The 26515-nt window shown below is 45.6% G+C and overlaps 1 protein-coding gene across 1 annotated transcript in view; it reads right to left on the bottom strand.

The window, feature by feature from the left end:
- Nucleotides 1-7: 7 nt before the first annotated feature.
- LOC103769582 (filamin-B) overlaps nucleotides 8-26515 on the bottom strand; it is a gene marked incomplete at both ends in the record, with an annotated part of 42976 nt that continues 16468 nt past the window's right edge. The window contains 27 exons of the mRNA XM_008936794.1: nucleotides 8-106; nucleotides 1140-1272; nucleotides 3104-3219; nucleotides 3310-3447; nucleotides 3870-4136; nucleotides 4715-4837; nucleotides 5153-5305; nucleotides 5914-6117; nucleotides 6493-6651; nucleotides 6805-6978; nucleotides 7429-7557; nucleotides 9134-9274; nucleotides 10168-10270; nucleotides 10998-11072; nucleotides 12835-13082; nucleotides 14944-15133; nucleotides 16839-16995; nucleotides 17266-17389; nucleotides 18210-18299; nucleotides 18910-19077; nucleotides 20203-20363; nucleotides 20781-20943; nucleotides 21336-21509; nucleotides 21733-22330; nucleotides 22968-23230; nucleotides 23953-24070; nucleotides 26177-26346. Coding sequence (XP_008935042.1) covers nucleotides 8-106; nucleotides 1140-1272; nucleotides 3104-3219; nucleotides 3310-3447; nucleotides 3870-4136; nucleotides 4715-4837; nucleotides 5153-5305; nucleotides 5914-6117; nucleotides 6493-6651; nucleotides 6805-6978; nucleotides 7429-7557; nucleotides 9134-9274; nucleotides 10168-10270; nucleotides 10998-11072; nucleotides 12835-13082; nucleotides 14944-15133; nucleotides 16839-16995; nucleotides 17266-17389; nucleotides 18210-18299; nucleotides 18910-19077; nucleotides 20203-20363; nucleotides 20781-20943; nucleotides 21336-21509; nucleotides 21733-22330; nucleotides 22968-23230; nucleotides 23953-24070; nucleotides 26177-26346 — 4638 coding nt within the window. The remainder of the gene's footprint in view (nucleotides 107-1139; nucleotides 1273-3103; nucleotides 3220-3309; nucleotides 3448-3869; nucleotides 4137-4714; nucleotides 4838-5152; nucleotides 5306-5913; nucleotides 6118-6492; nucleotides 6652-6804; nucleotides 6979-7428; nucleotides 7558-9133; nucleotides 9275-10167; nucleotides 10271-10997; nucleotides 11073-12834; nucleotides 13083-14943; nucleotides 15134-16838; nucleotides 16996-17265; nucleotides 17390-18209; nucleotides 18300-18909; nucleotides 19078-20202; nucleotides 20364-20780; nucleotides 20944-21335; nucleotides 21510-21732; nucleotides 22331-22967; nucleotides 23231-23952; nucleotides 24071-26176; nucleotides 26347-26515) is intronic.

Genomic DNA, 26515 nt, shown 5'->3' with positions numbered 1-26515 from the left:
CCCACGCGCACTCTGAAGGGGCTGCCCACCACGTGGCTCCCGTTGAACTTCACGTCGATCGAGTGGACGCCGTTCTCGTGGGGGATGAACCGAACGGCATACTTATCTGCAAGAGAGAAGAGGCCTTCCTGACATACCAGAGACAAACCAGTAAAAGAGCCATCAAACCCAACACTGGGCTACTCGGCGACCCAAGCAAGGCTTCTCCGACGCTTCTGCATACTGCGCTCGCAGCTACACGAGCTGCTAAGCTGGCAGGTAAGTAGGAAAGCACTGTGTTTATCGCAGGAGGTGTCATATGCTGCATTTTCACCTTGTCTACTAAGAGCTGATCTCGGCTGTCATCTAGTCTACAGGGTGAGTTTTAGGGTTATTTGCCTCATGTGCACTAAACATGACAGCTTAATCACAGCCCAACCTGTCAGCGGTCAAGGGAGCAGGGCAGAGAAGAAAAGCAGCTGGTAAGAGAACGCCAAATCTTACCAGTAGGGTGAGTGTGCTGCTCTGAGACCACAGACACCACACCTTCACTTAATAAAGTCATTTGGCAATTTGCTGATATTTAACACTTTTCATTACATGTTAGCCCAGAGGAGGGACTGATCTTCCCCAGCTGGACAGCTGCTGTGTGTCCATAGTACAAACCATAACTCATTCAGACTTCAAGCGAAGAAGAAAAGCTCATTGCTGAAACAGGTGTTGAGCTTTCTGTAGCGTTTGCTTATATTCCGCTTCCTTGATGTTTTGTATGAAGGAGTGAGTGTGAGTTAAAAATAAAATATTAGTCAAAGATGGAAGCACAGCTTTGAAAAATAAACTTCTTCCCTGGCTAAATTCAACAACCACATCGTATTTCATTTCTGACTAGTATCACTGTACCCTCACCCGCAAGCCAAGACTTTAGTAACTGTATCTTACACAAGCTAGGGCTCAGTTATTTCATCAGCTATCTAGGAAAAGTGTGGACATAACCCTGAGCAATCAGCTCTTGACCACAAGAATTCATTCTCCAAGCAAGGTGTCTGTCCCTTGGCTATACCGTTTGCAAGCAAAAGGGACTGAGCCCCCTTGCAATGGGGAAACAAGTGTGTTTTGGAAATCACCCGGGTTTTTTTGGACCAACATAAAGCTGTGCTCACCTGGCTCAAGCTCAGACACATGGCACTCTTCTACAGCTCCGGAGGGGCTGTGGACTTTAGCGTCGATCTTGCCCTTTGCCCCATTCAGCCTTATAGCAAAGGATGCTGGCTGATTAACTTTTAATCCAGACTCCTGAGAATGCAACAGTCAGATTATTAAACTACTAGTTTCAGACAGCACAAGACTTGTGGGAAATAACCACTTCAACACAATTATTTTTTTTTTTTTTAGATTTCAGCAAAAGGCATAAAGTTGTTAATTGCATTAACAATCAAATCAGAAGCTCTCTCCCTCTTAGAGAGTGGCTGATTTCAGCTTCACCCACACTGGCTAGGCTGATTTTTCCCATGGTAACAGACTGTTTTTGGAAGCCAGACAACTGCAGAATCAGGCAGAAGCAGGTTTACAACACCAGCCACCCGTTATCCCTGAGGTCAGGCCCCAGTATTCAGGCACTTCATTTAAAGGATGTTTAAGATACAGCTCCGTGTTCAGCCCATTCATTCACTCCAGATTTATTCAGGGGGAAAGCCTCTGATAATCCAGTTGTCTGAAACAGTAATATGCATGTTTATATCAGCCACAAGAGGCTGCATTTAGAACGCCACCAAAAGACATCTTACCATGCGAACATCATTTAAAACACAACCAGATGTTGCCGTGCTGTCAGGCCAGGCAGCTCAGCAGCCGTGCTGCAATGGCCCTCCACCAGAGCAGCCTGTGCAGCTACCCAGCAGTAATAATTTATGCCAAATATACTTTACCTGATTTTGTTTTCAACTAAATCCTGAAGAGGGAAATAAATGCAACTGAGTAGAACTGAGGTAAAAAGTATAAAGCAAGTCCCTGGCGCGGGTTTAGCGGAGGCTGCTGCTGCATGCTGCACTCCATTATTGGATACTCAGCTTTATCTACCTCTCCAGGACTTAACTGAAGTGAGTATTCCTGTCAAAGAGTCTTTAAATGAAACACAAGAGAAACATCAATACCACAGTGACTAATTAACGCCCTTGTAGCTCCTGGTTAGAAGAGATACTATCAGAACAGGCTGTAATGATTCATTTACTCAGCCAAAGTGGATGAGTCTTGCAGGCCAGGTAAACTCCTGGGGACCACAGCTGGGACATCTACAAAAAAAGGTCTCAACTGAAGTACTAATGACTTATCACTACTCTGTGAAGACTGAGATACAGTACATTTAGACACAGATTCTCAGTCTCATATCCAAGTTTCTGGCTTTGGAGATTTAAGCTGGGCCTTCAATGCTACTTGTATTTTAATGCATGTAACCACACACAGAGCAATGATATGGTGAGGTTAACAGATGAGCCCAGACCAGCTACAAGGCTGTGATTCACTCTGATTTGCTACTGTTCATGAATCGTCTGAGCTGCAACATGTGGTTCCATGATGTCAGCCAGAGAAAATCTGCACCCTGACCTCACGCAGGGCCCCCTTCATCTGCCCACGTGAATGCTCCAGCAAGGGCGCAGCAGTGTCCTGGCCACGCAGCCCTACGCTGCCTCATCCGGGGAAACCCAGCTCTCCAGTCCATGTGCCAGCTGAGCAACTCAGTACCAGCACGATCACTGGTGGTTCACATTCATCTTTTCAGTTCTCCTTGGCCTTTCAACAGCTAAGAGCATGGAAACCAAGATTTTGTTCCTCTAACGCTATTTCTAGAGCCTCTTATTCTTAATTCCCAAGCATTACCACCTGTCATATGTTCAGGTGAACCTTCTGCCTTCAAACACTGACTAGCCAGAGCTGAGCAGGCTCAATCAGCCCAAGCTATCAAGGGCCCAGCTGCCAAAAAATCTTTCTCTGGCTACAAGCTGAGCTTGAAAACAAGCACCAACCAAGGCAAGGCTATTACTAAGAACAGACAACCATTTTGGTCTTGGAGAACAAGGACGGAATCAGTCTATGTGGCAATTTGTGGAGATGTTTCCTTATGTCTCACCTGAAGGCTAGTGACAGTGAGTCTGCGAGCATCATCGGAGGGGGCGATGACGGGAACCAGGTAGGGGCTTTCAGGAATGTGCTCATCATTGAACTTCACAGACACCTCATAGTTGCCTGCAGGGAGAAAAGAAGCAGTGAGTGTCCTTAGTTTCTTAGAAAGGAGCATTCGGTGTTATTTCAGCACGACTGGGCCTTGGTACGCACCTGGCTCTTGAACTATGTACGATACGCCACAAGATCCATCTTTATGGTCCTCAAAGGCAATTTCTGCTTTACTTGGACCTTCCACAGCAATAGACAGTCCCCCAGCTCCAGCCTCCCGTGTCCATATACTGAACTCAGCTATTCAAACACATGAGAGCATACAAGAGTAAGTTTGCTGCTACTGATTGTGCAGCATCCAACATTCCTACTTGTGTAGGAAAGGTACCTTGTTCCATCAGCCTGGGTAATAACACTTAGCAGTTTTTCCAAGAGGCTCCTATTAGCCTATTGGCCCTGTACAACACACTTTACAAACTCAAGCTCACCCTGTGAGAGCAGTCAGTTTCCAAAACATGTATTTCTAGTCTTCTCCGTCTGCCTTATGCAGCGATATTACTTCTTCATGTTTCTCCACTAATCACCCCTGGTTTGGGACAACCCTACGTTGTCACACCAAGCTCTGCTCAGCTCTCAGAGGAGAGGCCAATCGAAACCAAAGCACTGCGCTGCAGACCTACGTACAGTGGGCACTGGGGCCCAGAGACAGACAGAGGACTCACCTGGGACACCTGTCTCTCCACGCTCCAGCCCTGGGCCTCCAGCTCTCACTTTATGGGCTCCTCCCTCACCCAGCGGCCCCACGGTGAACTGGAAGGGGCTGCCTGGCACTGGCTGCCCTCTGTATTTGACATCCACAGTGTGGACCCCCATTTCTTGTGGCACAAAGCGGACACAATAGGTGTTTTTGTCAGCTTCTACAATTTCAGCATCAAAGTTTCTTCCAGAGGGACTAGTTACCTGGGCTGTCATATCCCCACAATCAATTTCTAACAGGAAGAGAATAAAAAAGAACACGGGTTAGAATATGACAAAAAGGTTTGGTATTTTGTTTTTGGAAGCAGGCCCTGAGCTCAAGTGGTTACACAGTACAAAGGACAGAAGAGGCACAAAGGTGCCAGTCTGTACACTCTATTAGGTATGTGCTGCCAAGCAGCAAGCCTGGCCAGTGACAGCTTACCAGGTGCTACAGAGGCAAGTGAAGAGGCTGGATAAGAGCAGCCAGTAAGATTGGCCTGTGTGACTCATTTGCCAGACAGCAGCACAAACACTTAACAGCCAACATGATGATCTTAAAACCCTGGAGAGAGGGTGAACTGTGCAGTGCATTCTCCAGTCTGCTCTACACAGACTAGATTACAGACCCCCCAGTATTTATTTCTCTGTATGTTGATCATGGTTACTCTTATTTTTAACTGTTCAGAGACCACACTGACAGTGTTTCTTCCCTAAACCATCTTAACATGAGGATTTCTCAACAACACTGGAGTTCCTGTTTCCAGTACTTCAGGTACACCCACACTACACAAGTGCAAGTTATGGTTATGGGGATAAGGACATTGCTTACCTGGAATTTTTAAGTTCAGATCACATATGCTTCCCACTGTTGCAACTGAGGGAGCCCGTCTTGTTCGTGTGATGCTCTCCTTAACTCTTCCTTCACCACTTATCTTCACAGTAAAGGGGCTGCCTGCAAGTATCACAGCAAGTCATTCCTCCTCTTCTTATGCATCAAGGGGAGGACTGAAAACTTCCTCTGACTTGGAGAGGATCAGAAGGGAAGTTTTAGAGCCAGCTAAGTCAGGTCCAAGTGAAATACAACCCACGTAGCCAGAAGAGTTTTGGATGCTTGCTGCTTATGGAGGGTACTGGTAGGACCTCATTGAATCTTTGTGACTTACGGTGTGAGCCAGATCACACGGCCCACCTGCAGTTTCAGTGTACAGGCCAGTGAGGCAAGACTTCTCTTATACAAAACAAAAAGTTGCCCAACACTTCTGCTTACCTGGAATATGCTCATCTGCAAATTTAGTGGACACAATGTACACGCCAGGTACGGTTGGAAAATAGGACACTTTGCAAGTTCCGTCTTCTAAGTCTTCAGTTTGGATATCTACCTTGCTGGGTCCTTCAACTGCCAGTGAGATCCCACCATAACCTACAACGCAACTAAGTTAGCCTCAGGTTTTCATAGCACTCTTTTAAATTTGACACAAAATAGCCCACACAGTAGCTAGTCAGTAGATTTACATCATAATGGGCACGTGAGAGTTGCACAATGTCTAATGACATTTTTGTAGTCCTAATCAGTCCGATAAGTCAAAGCACAGCATTCAATTCAGCTCCTAAAATGCTCTGACCATATTCCTTTTATTTCATTAATGTTGAAAAGTTAGCTTCAAAGACTGTGGCCAAGGCTCCACATTAAACTACTAGGGAAATACCTTCCTCATTTCTTTCTTGCTGTACACAACGATACTAGAACCAGCACCATCAAGTGAAAGAAAAGCTTCATCAGTGCCTCAGTGTCAGTTCCTGCTGGCTGTAGCAGAAGACATCAGCCATGACCATGCAAAGCATTTTGGAAGTTAATACCATTGTCTGTAGTCAATAACTGACAATAATTATGGTGCACACTTAAAACACTACTCGCATCTCCTGCTTTGCAGCTTGTGATCTGGTAGTCACATGCTGAGGGAGACAATGCTCTCATTTAGAGAGGACACATCTGTCACAACATCTCAGTCCCTTTGTGATGATACTAACCTGCGTCCCTTGTGTCTACAATGAAGTCACACATTTCAAAGGTTCGTCCTTCTACCAAGCCACGTCCAAAAACCCTTGCTCGTCTGGCATCTCCTATCTCAGACTGGACCACCATGATTGTCACAGGGCTGTTTGGCACATGGCTTCCATTTTTCTTGATGCTAACTAGATGTTCTCCTACTTCCCGTGGAATGAATGAGATGCCTACAAAGCAGACAAATGTAACAAATTCATGCACTTTTTATGCATGTAATATTTTAATCACACCAAGAAATGAAATACTGAGAGACCATTCTCTTTACACATGTTGAAGAGTTACTCTCAAACGGGTTACAAAGCCTGTCACATATGCTGACAAAAAGCACTTCAGTCGCAAGCTAGCGTGTCACATGCAAGCTACGAGATGTCATTCTTCATACTCTTCTGTCTTTGACCAGTTGTCTCAGACAGTATCAACCACTTGATTTAACAATGCTCTTCTGAGAACGAGCAGAGACATCAGTCATTTTACATAGCAAAGCAAACTGGAGTAGAACTACTATACTACTCTCCTCAGATCAAGACTGTCAGAGAGCTTACCAATGTGGTTATTGGGTAGCCTCTTCAGAAGACAAGGCTCATCACGACCTGATGGGGCTTTAATGCTGGCTGTTAGGAGACTGAGATCAGTCTCATTGATGTCCAACAAAAAGTCAGCAGCAGAACCAAGCTTAACCTGAGACCGTCTTCTGTTATCATCTGAATATAAAAAAAAGAAACAAGTCAGAAAATATTACAAGATTAAGTGCATAAAAAGTCAGAGAACTTCATGTTCCCACTACAAACCAGGTCCCCATGCCACTGGAGACTAATCTTCATTATGAAGTGCTTTCAGAAGTCTAAACTTCACACCTGTGATCTTAGCTGTGAACGGACTGCCCGGGATGTGCTTGTCATTGTACTTGACCAGGATGCTGTAGTTCCCAGGCAGAGTGGGCAGGTACGTGACTGTGCAGGTCCCATCTTTGTTATCAATGCAGCTGATCTCTGCTTTTGAAGGTCCTTCAATAGCCAAATCCAGCCCACCTTCAAAACAGAGAAGAGCACTTCTGTAAATTTTAGTGCACACTAAGTCCAAAGAGTACTTGGTACTAAAAATGCAGCTTAGATGCATGTTTTCAAAGGGCAGCAGCAAAAAGAGTTCAGGCCAATCCACTTATACCACAACTCTATTCAGTCGGTTAGATTTACTCAACAGTGATTCCACATCCAGTAATCATCTACTACTAGACATCTCAGCTGCCTTTGGTGTGTTTTTAATTAAATGAACTATTTGCACCCCGTACCACAGGGTACATCTACTGCTTTGGAGAAGAGGTAATAAAGTTTTTACTGCAAGTTACAGACTGATATTTGCACAAGTAATTTGTATCATACCAGAGATTCATAGTTGGACAGATGAACGCAAATTAATAGTGATGAGCTTTCCAAGAAGTTCCTAGTTTAAGGCATGATGGGTTTAAAGAACAGACTCACCCTCTCCTGCATCTTCAGTGACAATGGTGAAAGTTGCTGGTTTATTTGCAACCCCATAAATGAGGCCAGGACCATAAGCAGACACACTCCCACTGTTTGGATAATTCACATAAAACTGCAGAGGGCTTTCTAAAAGAAAAACAAAACAACAAAACAAAAGAAGCACTTTTAAGGATGAGTGGTCTAGACTACAAGAACAAAGCAGATATCAAGCTGCTCTCACCCAATAGGATCTTATTTTTACACATACTGATATCCATGTTCTTCAGTGCCCTTCTTACTACTTGATATTTGAAGATTTTTTGTGTGACTGTAATGCACTTAAAACAAATAAGCCTCCCCTTTCATCTTCAAAAGATACTTCTCCACAATTTGTTCCACATTCAGTCATGACAAAGTGTTACTCAAATTACCAGAGATAAGCTTCAATGCTGTTGCAAAGCGTCTTATTCATTATAAGTTTATTTTTAGCACATTAAATCAGAACATGACTCAGAAACAAGCCTTCAGTTGAGGCACAGATCCTGAATTTTGGTAGCTCAGAATTAGGAACTAGCACAGCGCATTGTCTGACTCAATGAACCTGAACTAGCAAATCTGAAGGGTATCCAAAAACATATTTGCCAGCTCAGATTAGCTAAGCTGGTGCACAAAAACAAAAAGAACTGTCACCAACAGCCAGTAATGTTTTCAAAAAAAGACATAGATAACTCTCAAGGCCAAAGCTAGATTTTTCAGCTGAGACCATAACAAGTTTGACTAATGAGAGCCTTCAAGAAGGAGACACCACAGCACATGATCCTTCTGTCCAGGTGCAGGGTAGCAGTCTTACTGAACCACTACATCCAACAGTTTGGTACTTACAGAGATGCTGTATCCATACAAATTGCTGAACATAGTGAAACAGCACCACACTTCACATTACCAAGCTCCCTGCTTTAGCCAAAGTTGTCCTGAGTCTGTACACCAACAGCAGCCCAGCTCAGGGATTGCTGAAGGTATTCTGATGTCTACACACCCTTACATGGCCCTGTTCCTCTTCACCCCAGCCCCACGCAGCCCAGGGAGCCACAGGGCAGCCCCAGCTTCCAGGCGAGGCAGAGCTTTGCCTGGGAAGCCACGGGATCTGGTGAAGGAAGGACAAAGAAGAGAAAGGGAATGAAAGGCAGTGGGTTTTCTCTTTGTTAAGAAGCAGCCAGGAAGAAAGAGAGATTACAGCATAGTGTGCATGTGTGTTTTATTTTATTGCAATGAAATGGAAAGAGTAACTACAGTGCTTTAGCCACTCAGTCCTCCCCACAGACTGGAGATTTTATTCCAATACAGTTTTAAGGATAAACATACACTGTAACCACTAGTTTTGTTGAGCATCACAGCAGTAAATTTCAACCCAAGAAAAAAATGGTAGTTTGAAAATTGTATGTTTCTTCTTCATAATAAAATGCCACAAAAGCTAGTTTCCAAAACCAAAATCCATTTTAAGCCTGGCTGGCACTATTAAACCACAATGGAGCTCACATGTGCCAGCACCTCCTCCTTGGCTTTGATTTCTCCCTGGACTGCTCACAGAGGAACTGCTGCCGAACAGTACGACGTCCTGGGCAGCTCTGACTGCAGTGTAACTAAGCTACAGAAACCTCCACAGGGAGGAGATGCATCAGCAGGACACCGCACTCAGAATTGTGTCGCCTGCTTTGTCACTCACCTGGGATGTGCTTTCCCATGTACTTTATGTGCATTTCATGCAGCCCAACCTCAGTAGGAGCATATCGCACAGTTACTGTGCCGTCTTTGTTATCCACAATATCGGGTGTATCCATCTTTCCAGAAGGCATGTGTACTTCACCTACAAAAAGCCACCGTGGGAGTTAAAGATGGAGAAGCTCCCTGCTTCCCCTCTCCCACCCACAAAGAATCGTCTAGCCATTTTAAACAAGCCTTTTAAATTGCTAAACTCCTTACCCACAGGCACAAATAGGAGACTGATGGGAACACTAACCAGACATGTTTTCTACTTAAGCTACATCAATACAACACAGCAGTAGACATCTGGCAAGCATTCCTGTGACCTTTACAAACTCTACAGGCAGGGCTGTTTGCTTCAACCACTGAAATTTCCACAGCAAGCCCTAGGAAAGCCACTGATCTACCTTGTTGCAGGATGCTCCCTCTCCTGCAGCTCTTTTGAAAGGGAAAGATTGTTTGACCCCTCAGCAGGGACAGACCAAGGCTTGGGGCGGGACTACTGAGCCAGAGGGCAGGAGGGGACACAGCCCATGTGTGCAGGAACTTAGTGCGACCAGGGTGCTACTGGGGTGATCCTCTCAGACCTGCAGAAGAGGGGTCACTTGCTTTAGCAAAGGTATGTGACAGGAACGCAGGATTAGACCGTTTTGCAGCATCTGCACAAAACACATAACGGCACTTATCAAGGATCCATGTAGCTGCTCCAGAGGGGAAAAAGCAGCAACAGGTCCTACAGTTCAGTAGGTCACAGCCAAGCATGGAGGACCACAGCAACACCAAGAATCTCCTCGTTCAACTCAAACCCTGGGCAGGGCGTATGCTGCTCACCCTCAGCGGGTGCCACTGACATGAAATTAAACAACTAAGTTGCTGGCAGGATACAATCCTCCCCCACATGCTGTGGTCTAGACCACCCACACTGTTAGCTGCAAATGGAGAAACACATTAACAAAAAGCAAATCCTCCTCAAGAGGCTACATGTACTTCAGGTACCTGTTATTTCTCCTTTCCTTACGGCAAAAGGGATAACCATATCAAAGGGCCTGAATCCCATGCCGTTCATGTCTCCAACCGGGACATAAGCTTCTTCCGTGACCTAAACGAAGCAAAAGGATGGGACACTTCAAAAAAGATGGCACACCCAAATAAGTACTGAGCAACTCTGCTGTGAGCACAAGCAGAAGAGAGCAGGTGGTGATTATCGTGGTCAGGCACAGGGCTGGGCTCGACCAGAGCAGTGTGCGGCCAAGCTCTCCTTCGTAACACCGCCGCAGAGCAGATCAGAGCGAATCAAACACGATGTGAATGGAAGACATGCTGGAATAAAGTTAAAAGAGATAAAAATGGAACACAAAGAGATGGAAGACAACGTAGCAAACGCAAGACCCAAAGTGGCTCCATCTGAAAAGATTTAGTTGCTTAAGGCCTGGAAGAGAAAGTGATTTTTTTTTAATAGGGCAGAGTGATTGCCACAGAAAATGGACAAAAGAAACAAGTTTCACAATGCCACTCTAGACTCAAGATACTGTGTCCTGTCTTACTGAGAAAAAGCAATGCACTCAGGCTGCTTTTGCCAGCAGTAGGCATTGCAGAAGTAGAAGCTGTAGGTGTAACAATCTTCTTCATGTTTAAACGAGAGTTTATTTGGAGACTCCCTTCAAGCAGCAAAGGAGAAACAAGGTCTGGATCCCAAGAACAATTGATCAAACAGAAAGAATGAACACAATGACTAGAGCAATTCAAGCAGTCCCAAGAAGCAGGCTGTCATCTGAAATGGAACACAGATGGGGGGAAAACAGCTGAAAAATGTAAAAATTGTGTACCCAAGGGCGGAATCCGGGGGGGGAGGCGCCCACTGGCTCCTGCGACCGCACGGCAGCATCATCTGCATCTACAGCCTGGTCAGGGGTAAAGGCAGGTTAGGTGTTACTCTAGCATGGAGGCATTCCCAGGAGCTCCTTCCAGCTCCTCAAAAGCTTCCTCCCACCATGCAGCCCTCCCACTCCTCTCACAACACAAGGACCTAGAGCCAGCCAGGGGAGCTGGGAAGCTGCCCATACCTGCGGGCACTAGGCACTGAGGGAAGTCACCAGTGGCACAGCACAGGGGCAAAGCCAGTACATGCCGTTGTTATGAGCGTGGGAGGGAAGCTGGAAAGCAGACCCCAAACACAGGTGGAACTGAATTTCAGAGCTGCTTTCTTATGAGACTGGTGCAGGGAGGAAAGTGAAAGATTTAAACCTAAGATACAAGTCTCCAAGTGCTGCACAGCATGGTGTGTGAACTGGGAGGCAGGGGAGCCTGCCACCGTGGGAAGGCTGCTCCCAGCTCATGCACTGGGGTGAATGACCCAGCCCACATCCAGTCATAGCTGCAGAGCTATTCTTCTGATTCATAGCTGGGATAGCGTCGTCAAGACACCGAATGTGTTTTCCCCCAGAGCAGCCTCCCTTCCCACCAGGCATGCCAAGAGGATGACTTGCAAATTCCCATCTCCCCCACTTAACCCAACAGGAGCAGCCGGGGCTGACGCCCACACACACAGCTCCACCGGGCTCAGCTGTCCCAGCTCCTCCTGTCCCCTTCACACCACTGCAAAACACCCTAGCAAAATGACCTGCTGGAAACTTATGCATGGAAAGACTCCACGAGGAACACCAATGCAAAACAGAAACACTGCTGTTTTCACCGTTCTCCGCCCCCAGCTGAGACACCCAAGTCAAACACATACTGCATCACTCAGCTAGGAAGTGGGAATTTTGGCTGGCTGGGAGCAGGCTCCCTGACCTGGAGAGGTATTTCCTGCAGTGAGCTTTGAGCAGTGCCCAAGGGAATAGTTTTTCTCATGGAAATCTTTGGAGACAGCAGTAGAGATCTGCCTTGGTTGGTGCTCAAAGCAGGCAGGAAGAGCGGCTGTGCCTAGCCCGAGGACTTGCCCACAGGCTCTGGCCAGACTTAGCACAAGTGCAGCCCTGTGGTTCCATGGTCTGAGAGGCTGCCCTGGCTCAGATTAGGAGACCAAGACTTGTTTTGACAACACCAAGAAGCTGTTCTTCATGTGAAGGGCTTCTGTGAGCCCTGAAAGGCACCAAGTTGGCTCTTCAGCGAGGCTGGGATCTTCTTTGCTTTTTAAGCCTAAAAAAGACTGAAGTACTGCACCTTGGAAGGAATATAATTAGGAGGAGGATTTGGGTATAACAGTTTAGATTTTGCACTTGCAAATCACTTTTAAGTGTGAGCCAGCAGCCTAATTCCTCAGGATCCATCAGCAGACTATTCCTTATTTTGGGGTCAACATTACAAAGAATGAGAGACGGTCAAATCAGAGCACCATATCTGACAATGAATTAATTAGTCATAGAAGCTGGTTATAACCACCCTTACAGCATTTAGAAAAAGAAGTATGTGGTTGGGAAATGAAAAATTAATTTGTTCAGAGAAGCCAAGACTTCATCTTCTGATGACTTCTATACATCTTCATTGTATTGCCTGCTCAAAATAATCTCTGCAAGTAACAAGGATTCATTAGGTCCTGCTAGTCTAGTAAACATCTAAACAAACATTTAAACACAGTGTTAACCTATCACTAAGTAAAATGTGGCAGCAGGGATCTGAGCAGGAATCTGAGTGGGAGGTATTTTTGGAGGAAAGCTGGCTTACCATGACCGTGAAAGGACTGTTGGGAATGTCCACCCCACCAAAGCGGACATAAATCACATAGGTTCCTGGTTTGGCAGCAGTGTAGAAGATATCATAAGTCCCGTCCTCATTTTCAACAACATCTGCTTCAGCTTCTGTCCCATCTGGTGTCAGGACGGTGCACGTCACTTTTCCCTTCCCTGCTGATTTGGCATCCACCACAAAACCAACCTCCTCACCAGTCTTCACAGTGGGTGCAATTCCAGGACCTACAAGGCAATTTTTGTTACAGGAAGTGTTCAGAGGACAGTTTTCCCAGGCAGGCCGCCCACAAGGCGCCTGGGAAGCACGGCACCAGAACTCTGGTCTCAGGGACCCACAGAAATGGTTTTGGGAGCAGATGTGCAAACAAGGGACACTCGTAGTTTTGGTCAGCACAGCAGTATGCAAGAGCTGGCCATCATCTTTCCCACTCCTCTGCAATCAGAGAGGCTGGATGAGAAGAGAGGAGGAAAAGCTAAGTTTGAAGAAAACAATGCCTTAATCCATCCTCTTACCATCCTACTCCTTTATGCAGAACCAAACACACTAACTTCTGCCCCAGCCAGTGACTCGGCTGTCACAGCTTTAACATAAACCTCCTGTGTAAGCAGCTATAAAAGGGCACAGTAGCAGCCATGGCTATGTTTCCTCCTACGATACCCACAAATGATTTTCCACCGTTCTGTCACACATCCCAAAAAAAAAAGAAAATCATGAAACAATGCCCAAAGTGCAGCAACCAGATCCAGCCTGAAGAACACTGTGTTTAAATGAGAACTATTAAGTCTTATTTGCAGTACATATTTAATACTCCTGCTTTTGACCAGCACTTATTGTTGGGTAAATGGCTCATTTTCAAGAGGCAATGAACTGCCACTTTAACACCTTGACAACGTTCCAACATCTACTCCTACAGTGATTGTATTTCAGCTTTACAGCAGTGAGTCAGAGGCACTTCTTGGAAAGGGGAAATCTAAGCTGGCATCTGAGAATAATCTCCATCAGCTATTTTGAACAGTTAGAGACTTGAGTTACTTGGAAGAGTATTGGATTCAGCCACTAAGGCCTCTTTTAAAGAAGTTTTGAAGCAAGGGGATACCTGCCACTCTGCATTTCCCTTGTGCCAGGGACATGTTTCTGTTTAAGCAGGATTGAAAGTAGACGGCTGCCAGACGGGCAGCAGGTACGCTCTAACGGCACGATGCAGGTCAGCACGATGCCCAGACACTCTCAGGTCTACAGCTACAGATTAAGTTTCTCTGTTCAATTTGGTCTTGCCATATTTGTTTCTTTTAAAATGATGGGATTTACAGTTAGTGGAATTCTTATAACTAGTTTCTGTCACTCCTGCTCCCCACCAGAAGCATCCAGCCAGCTGTGAGTCTGACAGCGTGCCACGGTGGCCAGCTCAGAGCTGTGTGATGCCCACCCATAGTGAGCACAGGTAAGGGTTGAAACTGTAAGTCTGCTCCTTCAGCAACAAATTTGAAGTCCCTCGGAGTACATCAAGGTGCAGATTTTTAAGGCAATTTTTTTTTGACCTGTAATACCACCTTTAGGTTCTCTCCTTCCACCCACACCGCCCAAAAGTGCTCAGTCTCTAACCCTGACCATACAGAAAAGCAGCAGAAACTTCCACTAATAACACCCAGCCTGAACAGGCTTTGCTGATGCAGAAGCACACAGCCAGCTCTTTACATGCTCAGAATTCGATTCTTGCTCAGAACGAAAAGCTTCTTGCAATACTCATATTGCAAGGAGCATGGTGCAGTGAATGTTTGTGGAAGTGTTACTTTTAAATCAACCTCACTGCACTTCTCAGCAGGATTTATCCAGGCTAAAATAAGTACGACACTTTGGTTGCATCTGGCTTTTTATAACAACCCAGAGACTTTGAAAGATCTTGCTAGAGACTGCAAGAGATTCCTGCTCACCTGCGAGGTGGATGCTTCTTTACCTTTAGGAAAAACCCTCTTGTAAGAGCAGCCAGATTACACGAGTCTTCTTCATCTTCTACACTCAACACATCAACTGTGCCATGCCCAGAAGGCAGCCTTACACGAAGTACAAGCGGCAGCCAGCACTCACCTGTGGCCAAGCACTTGCTGGCATCCCCAGCTGGAGATGCCCGGATCCGATAAGGAGAGGACGGGATATCATCTCCACCATACTTCACACCAATCATGTACCGGCCTGTCTTGTCAGGGACATAGGTGACTGTGTAAGTGCCATCCTTGTTGTCATGAATGTCCACTCTCTTGGGTTTGCCCTCTTGGTCCTGAGGAATGCAAACCAGAAGATTTAGGCACTATGAAGTTAGTTATTAATTTCTTTAGGAGGGCAGCAAATCTATGGTTCAGAACCATATTTAGATACAAACAGGTACACAACTGCAGCTTTTTGAGGGTTAAACATGTTTCACTCAAGGGCTAGTATTAGGAATAAACTATTAGGAGCAAAAAGGTATCAGATCACCATAAAGCAAACAGTGCTATCATTAAATACTCTTTGATACAAGAATGTTTACAAGACGCAGCAAGTCATTTTAACAAATTCTGTATTAACTGTAAAAAGTTTCAGGCTTCATTGTCATATTGGAAACGAAGAACACTTCCCAGGCCCCTGAGGCACAGATCAAGAACCAGACCGTGCAGCTCTGTCCTGACAAAGCGCTAGGTAGCTTTAGCCAGCTGCTCCCTGAAAGGTGTGAGCTCAGGGGAAGCATTACTGGAGTCTGCCGTCAAGCTTCACGGATGAGGCATCCAGCTCCCGACAATCTGCAAGGTCTACAGTTAAAAGGAGGTCCATGTAGTACCTTTAACTACCATTTCTACACTGAATACAAGAATTAGAGACATGCATAAACAATACAGACCTGAGGTTCAGCATCAAGCTTTCATATCTACAACCAAGATCAGCACTGTGCATAATGTTTCCAACAGAGCAACTCCCAGCCTCAGCTTTCAGTGCAACTTACCAGCTGCAAAGTAAAGCATTTCAGAAAGTATGCCAGGCTTGTTTACAGGGAACTGCATGTTAAGCCCATTCTGTATTTTACGACTTAACACTGCCTGGGGTACAGCATAAGCCGCAAAAGATTTGGGATTTTAGGTACAGCGTCAAGAAGCTCACTTCTTTCACGAAGGCTTGTGAAATGTTTGCCATTCAACAGCTCAGAACAAGAAGCAAACAAATGCTGTGAGGAGGATCACCTCTGCATTCCCACCATGCAGGACTTGTGGAACTTGATCTTCAAAGCCACAGCCAGGCTGAGATCTCTGATAAGCACTATGGATCCTTTAAGAGCACACTTGCATGCCAGAATGAAGGCAAGTGCTTTGCTGCACCTGAGCAGACTGCAGGACAGCTCAGGAGCAAGAATGTAGAAGGGCAAGTACAACCGGCCATGGCACGACCTAGGCATGCCACAGCTGAGAAATGTGCTTCATGGCCCACTAACCAGAGACCTTTCTGCTAAGGCCACAGAGTCCGTGCACCAGAAATTTCAGAAAGAGCAATAACAAAGCCAAATAAAACCATTCCTGTAGCATCTCCTTAAGCATCTTCTGACTTTTGGTAACCGTGGGGGAGACTGGTTTATTAACTTATCATCATGAAGTGCTCAGTGTGGATGTTATCTCATGGCCTTGCTGAACAACACTGCTAGAAGGCTATCTCCACTTCAAATTCCAGCATTTTCAAATTCTTAGAAGAAACTATCTCATTTTGGGCATTTGCAGAGCGTAAAGTTAACCAAGAGCCAAATATAGTATGGGTGATGACTTTAAGAAGAAAGTCTCAAAAAAGCAGCCTCAAGAGCTTCACAGAATGCAAGACTTTCCTGTCCCAGAGCTTAAGGTCCAGCTCAGTCTTGAGGACACTGGGTATGTCAGGGTAAGGCTGTGGAAACCTCTAATAGGAGCCAGCTGGCACCCACCTAAAACAATGTGTTTCCACTCCTGCTTGGTTTTGTAGTTACTTACAGTGATCTGCACAGCCAGCAGTCCCTGCCCGGCATCCTTCGCATCCACCGCAAACTCCACAGGCAGGCTGGCTGGTATGCCGTAGGAACTGAGACCCGGCCCACTTGCTGTCACTTTGCTGGCATCATAAGTAGGAAGCACCTTCACCTTGAAGGGACTGAAAAGACAAACTCATTATTGCCTCCTCCTCCTAAGTCTGCTGACAGTTACTGCAGTGCATGCTGAGGCAAGGACACGCCTACACCACAGCATTGCTGCTGTAGGTGCACCAGTCTCCAGCCACCACTAAACCCTGAAGCCATGCAAGGAGCTGCACTGGTTAAGCAGAAAGGACCACAGCCAGTCCTTAATTGGTGCTCATGTGCCAGGAGAACACAATCAGGTCATTAAATTTTCAGTTCATCCAAGTTTATCTTCAACACCTTACCTGCGAGGAATTTCTTCATCAGCATATTTGACAGAGATCATATAGGGTCCCTCCTGGGTAGGGGTGTACACCACCGTGTGGGTGCCATCTCCATTGTCAACTACATTAACAGGCTCCACAACTCCTAAAAAAGCAAGAGATCACCTTCTCAGTTGTGCTTTTGAAACCCAGCTCCTCACCAGTCATTTTTTGCACAAAGCTCCAAGATGAACAGCTCATTTACAGTTTGCAACAAGCTATTTTTTTTTTTTTAGAATAAAGGCACTAGGCATGGATCAATGATCAGTTCCCCTTATTTTGTATTCAAGAATCATTGACTGGAGACAGATTTGTTACCCACTGCTCTCTGGGCTCCCCACCTTCCCACTGTAAACAAAAGCTAGCATCAAAACACCGGAGACAAATCTGCCTTTCTGTACAGTCTAGGTCAAGAGCAATTGCTCAAAACACACTGAAGATCTTTGGAGAAAGAAAATGTGTAGTAGTTACCATTGCCTGAACTGTCATTTACAAGATGACATACTGTTACTGGGACTCACTGCACAGAATTGAGCCCTGGACTCAGTCAGTACACAGCATTCACTGAGTCTTTCACAATCAGGTATTTGGAAAGGCAGGCTCGCTGCCTACGCACGAGAGCCCTGCAAGCTGCCAAAGCCCTAAGAAAGCAGGATCAATTATTTTAATTTGCATTAAGCTAAAAATCTACAGCAGATTATGTGACATACTGGTTCAGATCAACACACAAAGCAGTCTACAATTACAAGTTGGCTTTAAAACACAGGAAGGATTAGCAGTAAAGCAAGCGCAAAAGAAACGTATAGTTGCCGTGCAAAGCCTAAAAGCAACACCATCGGTTCCCACTCCCTTCTCCAAACGATTCTTGCTGTTGCCAGTTGGATTTCTGAAAGCCAGAACTGCCAGCAGCTAGTGAGAGTTCAAACCTGTCTTAGTGTCACCCTTGGGATCCCCTTTAAAGAAATCCGAAATCGCTTTCAACGGGGAGCGCCATCCCTGGGAATCCATCTCCTCCGCTAGAATTAAAGAAGGGTTACCTGGGGGCACCCCCACCAGCGGGACCTGACCCTCAAGGGGGGAACCGGCTCCTGCCTCCTACCAACGTGAGACTTGCAGCCAACAGGCACTCGCTGCCGAGATACCGTGCCACCAAGATGTGGCTCTTTCCTAGGTTAGTGCCAACATCATTAACACTAGCACTGATGGCCTTGCTGCTCTCTGGGGACCACTGAGGGGTTCCACTATGTTTCAGAGACTCCTGCAACGCAGTAGACACAGGTTTCCCAAGTCGCCATTCACGTCTGAAACTGGATTTACTTTTTTATGTCCAAATCTAAGCCACAATTGTTCGCCAATGATGGTTACTCACGACACTCCTCCCACCTCTGAAAATCAGGATAAAGCCATCAAAGGCACTGCCCAAAGCAGGACTACCTAGGACACAGTTCTCTTCCTTTTACAGCATGACACACGGGTCAGCTGTCAAGGTGCATGTGCTGGATGAACAGGAATGGAGAAAATGCTCATTCAAGTGGCATCACCATCTTTGCAATCGGGGCCAGGACTATGTTACCTACTCAAATGCAGAGACTGGGGTACAGCTAGGCAGAATACTTTGGTTCTTACCTCTGGGTCCTGCCACCACCACCTCAAGGGGTGCTACTCCTGCCTTGCTGGCATCTACAGTGAAGGACTGTGGGATTTTGGCTCGAACAGCTGTTCCCAGACCCGGTCCTGCTATCTTCACCTTGCTGGGATCCACAACATCCTTCACAGGAACCTTGAAAGGACTGCCTGGAAGTTAACGCAGCAAGTGTTAAAAACAACCGAGCTGACAGTTACAGGAAAGCAAAGGGTTTTTTCCCTACTTCTCTTTGGGCTTTTTTATTACTATCTCTCAACCCCAGGCAGGAATAACAACCCCACAGCCTCCCCTCTGTTTCTCTGTTTCTGCATAAGCCAGAATTGTAATGATGGTGCTTCTGTGTTTCCACTGTCTACTCAACAGATCAGCTGTCATCCATCTGCTTCTCGCACTTCAGAAAAAAATTTATGAAAGAAACTAGGAGTGTAAATAAAGTGTCATGCAGGCACTTGTTTCCTTCATATTTTACTGAGTTCAGTATGTTGACAAATAAAATGGGACCAACAGTGAAGAACTGGCTCACTCCGTGTCTCGGGAAGTATACCTGGATGTATGCTGTATGACAGCACACAAGAACTGGAACATTTCAGCAAAATATGTCTGGCCTTTGGGACCATTTAATTCTTTGTATCAATCAAGTTATCCTTTTAATTGTGAACTGCTGGATGCCAGATGTACCTGGAACATTCCTTAAACCTACTTCACTTCAGTTTAGCATCCAGTGCAAATGTGTCCATGGGTAAACTTGGGGTTCAAGAAACAGTTACTATGCTTTCTGCAGTGATCAAAACTTGTGGTGTTTAATATAATCCCCACAACAAGCTCACCCATTAGACCATCATACTGCAGAACAGAGCCCTGAAGGCATTCACACACCAAACAGCTATTTACCTGACCTAATATGTTATGTACCACTTGTGTGTAACACCAGCTATATGCCAAGGGCTAGTGTCCCTTCCCCACCCATCTGCAGTCACTCTTATTCCCTGCTGCACGTGCTACCATCTCAAGAAGTAACCTTGACATCCCCACAGAAGCTTTTTCAGAAAAGACCATAGACCTTCCTCAAAACTACCAGACCACAGCACAATGTGCTCCACACTTCCCTTCTAGGTGTGAAGAACAAACGCTACCGCTGCTTCTGCCTGAATTCCCAGGGAAAGCAGAAAGTCAAAACCTCAACATCCCCCATCACAAGTGAAAGGCAGCCAAGACATCAAGTTCTTAGCTCACTGCCTTCCTTTTTCTGAAAGCCACTGAGCAAGAGCTCTTACCAGGAACATGCTCTCCCCCGTATGTGATGTTAACGTCATAGTCTCCTGGAACATATGGAATGTATTCGGCACTGCAGCTCCCATCCTTGTTATCTTTACAGCTAATTTTAGACTCTGAAGGTCCTTCAACAGTTATTCCAAGACCACCAATTCCTGCCCCTCTGCAAGACAGAAAATATTGTTAGAATTACCTGCTTCCAACAACAGGTTAATAGCCTTTGCAAGCTCTAGCTGCATTTTTACCCTTATTTGATAGGCAGGAACCCAAGTTCTGATATCCAGCCTTCGCCGTGCTCTGGCATGCAAGGCCATTCATATAACCTCACTCGCATTCTCCTAGAAGGTTATCCTCAAGCATTATCAAACCCTAATCTCTGCAGAACGGAGTGTTCAGTACACCATGAGGTAGCACACACAGTAATCAGAAGGACACAGCTTGGCCTTTCCATAACTTTCATAAATATTCTACAAATATTTTATAATTCTATAAATATCTGTACTGGGTTAGCATCCTGCATCGCACAGCCCACTACACGCTTCCCTCAGATATTACTTAAGGACCACATAGGCCCAGTTACCTGGTGATAACTGAAAAGGCGTTTGGCTGATTTGTGAAAGCTTCTTTGAGTCCAGGTCCTTGTGCCTTCACACGTGACGGGTGGCAGCCCTCTGTCACGTTCACTCTGAAGGGACTGTTGGGCACAGGTACACCATCGTACGTTACGCTGACTGTGTGTGGACCTGTTAAGAGGAGGAAAACATATCCCAAATCCCCTAAATAGTCTTGTAATTTAACATCACTTCTACAAGATGATACAGACTTAAATGCCAGTATATGGCTAAGAACTTCCTCTTGCATTTCACAAGACTTTGCTAGCATTTCACAACCAAGACGCCACCTATGTGCTGTTCTTCTAAAGCCAAATTACCATAAACACCAGTTCAAGTTAAAATAGAGCTAATTCCTGCAGAATTAGTTCCTCTACTGGTAAAAAGTCTTGCTAAGATGCCAACAACTTACCGGCAAGATCTCGGCAGTTTGCCAATTGTAAGTGTCAGAAGAGCTGCCTGCTCCTGATTTTCAAGGCTCAAGTTTAAAAAAAAAAAAAAAAAGAAAAGAAAACAGAGTTTACCTTTTTCAAATGGTGTGTACTCTACTGAATAGGTTCCATCAGCATTGTCTTGGATGAGACAGTCTGTAGGGGAGCCAGATGGGCTCACAATCTGTGTCCTGATGTGGTCACCACCAGTCTTCGTTAGAGGTCGAGCATCCAGAGTGAACTCAGTCGTAGCTTCTCGGAAGACATCTGCAGGATATGTTTTGAAGTCACTTCAACTGCACATACTTCCCAACGACAAAACATTTTGTGAACCAGCATGATAAACAACTAATTTGAGAACATAATGAAACACCCCCATCCAAGGGTCACCATGGAAACACACAAGGCTATTGCAACTTCTACTGTTCAGAACTCTGTGAAGGATAAAGGACCAGGAGTGCTGCAGACTGATAACAACAGTTGCTCTCACCTTTCCCTTCCACTCCTGGCCCGAACACTTTAACTTTGCTTGTGTCCACAGCTGGATCCACCTTGACACGGGCTGGGAACTTTGGCACTTGCTCTCCTCCATATCTCATCTTGATTGTGTACATGCCAGCTGAGAGCGGTATGTATGTTACGACATAAGTCCCATCTTTGTTATCATCAATCTGGACCTCAGCTTTGGAGCCAGCATCTGACACCATGTCCACCCGCAGGTCCCCAGGACCTGCTTCTGTGCAATCGACGTTCAGCAGCCCAGCCTCACCCACTTTCCCACGTTCCAGACCTGGGCCTGTGGCAATGACTTTAGAGACATCAAAGGGTATTTCTATGTCTGCCTTAAATGGTGAACCAGGAATGTGAACTTCTTCAAAGAGGATGTTTACAAAATACTCTCCAGGCTTTGTAGGCAGGTAGGAAACAGAGCAGGTTCCATCGCCGTTATCCGAGCATTCAATTTTAGCTTCACACGGGCCTTCTACTGTCAAACCCAAACCTCCAGTTCCTGCCCCTTTGGTATCTATCGTGAATTGGGCTGGTTTTCCAACAAGGCCCCCTCGAAGACCTGGACCATGAGCTTTTACCTAGAAAAGAATATGCAGTTGAGCTAAACTGATTTTTTCTCATTGCTGCTAGCACAGACTGCCTGGGTAGACTTGTTTGTATATAGGACTATTAACAAGCTCTTAAAAATACACAGAAAGCAACATCTCCTTTGCTACTCTTCACAGGTTTACTGTAAAGTTGGTCCCTCTTCTCCAAAGAGGTTTCTGGACAAGGATTTCATACTCTCACCATAGCTGCTTTTATATAGCCATGGGATATTTTAACATTTCTACCTTTTATATTGGAGGGCTGTACACACATTTTTCTTGAAATTTATTTCCTTAGAAAGAAGCATCCCGATTAATGCAGTTGAGATGCTCATGAGGCCAACATCCATTAAATCAGGAGCAGTACTTGTATTTGCCACACTATGCTTGCAGTATTCTTAATTAGTTCAATGTTGGGGTTTTTTTGTTTGTTCGTTTGTTTTTTCAAATGCAGTGGTATAGGAATGACTTCCATAAGTAATGGAGCCTGCAAAAGGAGCGACTCAGTGCTCCAAGTAAGGATGTTCCTGGATCTGGTTTGGTCAAAACGAAGCCAAGTCTCATGCGATAGCCCACAGTTCAGTTTTCAGGTATCAGTTGCTGTTACAGCCCCAAACCATGCACTTACCTTGGAGGGGTCTGGAGGTAGCGTGGCCTCCACAGTATAGGGGCTCCCTGGGATTGGGTTGCCATCGTAACTCACATCCACCACATAAAGTCCTTCTTCCCTTGGGATGTATTTTGCAATGCTGCACTCCTTGGCCAGAACTGGTTCCACCAGACATGGCACAGCTTTCCTCACAGGACTGGTAATGCTAACATCTAGTTTACCTTGCCCACCAGCTCCTTTGGTGTCAATTACAAATTCCTGATCCTTCCCTACTTCCACTCCTGAAAAAGACAAAACCCATATGACTACATTAAGTACGCAACATCAGACAGTGCTCCAAGAAACCTCTCCTGCACACACCACCAAGGGAGAAAGCACTGCCAGAACCCTGCTCAGTCTGCATCCCTCTGCATGCAAAAAAAAAAACCTTTGTCAAGCCAACTGGAAAACCAAACAGGTCCTTTGATTAACTAGAACTACAAAGCTACGGTGCTAAACAATCCTGTAAGACACAGCCTGACAGTATCAGAGGCTCATTTCAGGAACAAAACATTTAACAGCTGAAGTTCCTCTGCTTTTAGAGAACAAAGAGACTGTATGAATGACATTCTGCACTGTAGCATTTACTTATATAGAAACAAACATCCACTTGGCCCTAAGGAAATTGGGTTTCAACAGCAGGTACCCAGCCTAGTGAAGAGTCCATCTCTGTTCACCACAAGGGACTAAACCCTAACACACGCTTTGACACTTTGCTATGTAATCTTTGCCAAAAACCAAATAAATTAACAAATCTAAATAGAAATTTAGTCCTTAGGAGGCTAGGCCAGAGGAGTCAACCTATAAAACTGGAGCTGATTGATCCTCAACTGTAGCAAGTTAAAAAGAAAACTGTTTTGTCCACTTCCGTTCTAGCAGGCTATCTAGTTCTAGTTGGCTATCGCCCAGATTCAGGAGACACATCAGAGGCAGGCAGTGGGGCTTCCAGCCCAGAGGTACTTACTGCTTTCAAGTCCGTTGAGTTTAACTTTGTTTAGGTCTAGCGGAGCAGCAACACCCACAGTGAAAGGGCTTTTAGGGATAGCATCACCACCGTAAGTTACCAAAACCTTCATTGGACCCTAGTTGGAGAATTTACAAGTTATCTCAGCTCCTCACTTCACAGACACTCTCTTATCCGAGCAGTACATAACCACTTCACCCAATCAATTTTAGTTGACCGCAGCCAAATGGTAAGTTTGGTTTATGGACTCTCAAGCTTTCATCCCACTGCTGCCCTCCAAAGTATTAAATGTTTTTTTTATATCATGCAGGAAGAGAGAAAAAGACAGTTCTTTCCAACATGTAATTAGACCATATTCAAGCTGCCTGGCAAAACCTTCAGCTCAGGCTGGCTGCCCCCCTCCCTGCGCTCAGACCCAACAGCTGAACTAATGTCCCAGTGCTGCAGCCCAAGTATCCCCTTCCACTGCACAGAGGCCAGGCCAAAGCCAAGCCTGCAAAGAGGCCATATTATCACAGCATCTGAAATACCAGGGTTTTAAGCTCTACAAGTCAGGAAGATTAATGCTCCTGTGTATTTTGGCTGGAACATTGCACAGCCATGGCAAGCTCCAGCCCACAATGTATGCTCCTTTTATTCTCTCCTACCACAGTCCATATTTTTACTATATTCACTGTTTGCTTGCTTTTCATTCTTGGCTGATTCAGCTCCCAAGTGAAATAATCATGGATGTTTCATGCAAGCTAGTGAATAGCTTCCATGATTATTCTTGGTTGTTTTCTAAAAACACACACACGGGTAGCTGTAGCAACACGGTGAGATAGATAAGGCTAGGTAAACACCATTAAACCAAGGCTCCTCTGCTGCTGACACAGCCCCTCAGGAATTTAACTACCTAGTACGTCCTCCCCCGGCTCTGAAGGGTCCAGAGTCTCATTTGTAAGCTACTACTTATGAACTCGAGGAAGACAGGTTCCAGGAACAACCTAAGTGCTCACAACCTTGAGGGACAACAGGGCTGCTTTAATTATTGTGCAATCTGTTTTCATCTCTTTTTAACCAATACTTTCCCACCACTGCTACCTGCAAGCATCACCCTTAAGTCCACAGCTCCTCCGTGACCCAAGGAACACCTCCAGTTTGGAGACTCAAGTGGGAGAGCTGGTTTGGGCATCCTGGCTTGTTTCACCACTGCTTTTCACGTGAAACAGAGCAACCTGGTACTGCTCACACACACTCATGAGGAGTTCAGAAGACTTTGCTCCCTTCCGCATACCAACCCTGACTGAACAAGCAAAAGCTTCTCCAAACAGGGCATGCCAGCCACATCCTGAGATCATGCAACTGCTTTATCCAAAAACAAACGTTAGCTCTATGGTGCTTCCAAGAATGCTAATCCAGCGATATCAGACAAATAATGCTGCAGCCCTCCATATCAGTCAACTTTTATACAGCTGCATTCAAGGAAGGCGCTACAGCAACTATGTCTTCAGAAATGCACGAGATTCGTGCATTCTGCCATTTAATGGCCCCCTTACAAACATAAAAGCACTATGTAAAGAAAAATACTTCTACTTATTACCAGCTTTCACTTTCAGCTCTTTAATGGTGTTGCTAGGAAGCATCTGTCTGTGAACCAAAACGAGCTTGACTGAATTTTTTCCCAACCCCAGGGCAAACCTCAAAAAACAGACAAATACTTGAATGCATTTAATCTGCAGCTCAGCTTCTCTCCTCAGCACTGACTCACTTTCCTACCGGGGAGCTGCTGTGTCATCACTCAGATGCTGTGCTTTTTGTCCCTGCTCGTCTTAGCACTACAGCTCCTTTGACCACAGCAGCTTGCAGAGAGGTGGCACACCACAGCCCCAACCTTGCAAGACCACAGCAGGCCAAAGCAGCTGGTGCAGCAGCCAGCCCCAGTTTGGACCCTGGGAAGGTCTGCCACCTTTCCTCTTTAACTCATAAGATGCGGAATAACTACAGGAGCTGTGTGCTACTGCTTCACTATCTCACTTGTTCCCAGAAAACATAACAAGCTATCAATGACTACACCAGAAAACTGCTTTCCAATCCCAAATGTCTTGCAGGATCTATGGATCCTGGGGAACAGGACACCCTGACAGGTTTTGCTCATTCCTCTGCGTGGATACCAGGGTGGAGGTCACAGCACTATGGCAACATAAGCAGTTCATTCTCGTACTCCTACGGGAGTCAGACCTACCTGCTGTATTGGAGTGTACCTAACAGTGTGGGAATAGTCATAGTTGTCAATGATATCCAGATCTGCCACCGCCTCTCCCGGCACCGGGCTGCTGAACTGCACATCCAGCGGCGCCTTTCCAGCTCCCTTGGTGAACACAGTGAAGTGTGTTGGCTTGCCATTTTCCACGCCTGAAGAAAAAAAATGTTAATTCTAATTTATGCAGAGCTCACACAGAAAGTCTTCCCAAGAAGTATTCAGTACCTATAAAGCCCAGTGAAGCAAAATGCCAAGGGAACAGAGTCGTTTCCAGTCGCCTGGCACTCCACCACCCTGTTGTATCCAGGACTGCACTGCTGC

This window comes from Merops nubicus, unplaced genomic scaffold (assembly GCF_000691845.1).
Source record: "Merops nubicus isolate BGI_N331 unplaced genomic scaffold, ASM69184v1 scaffold43843, whole genome shotgun sequence".
In the NCBI taxonomy this organism is placed as follows: domain Eukaryota; kingdom Metazoa; phylum Chordata; class Aves; order Coraciiformes; family Meropidae; genus Merops; species Merops nubicus.
This window is presented reverse-complemented; position numbering and strand designations above follow the sequence as displayed.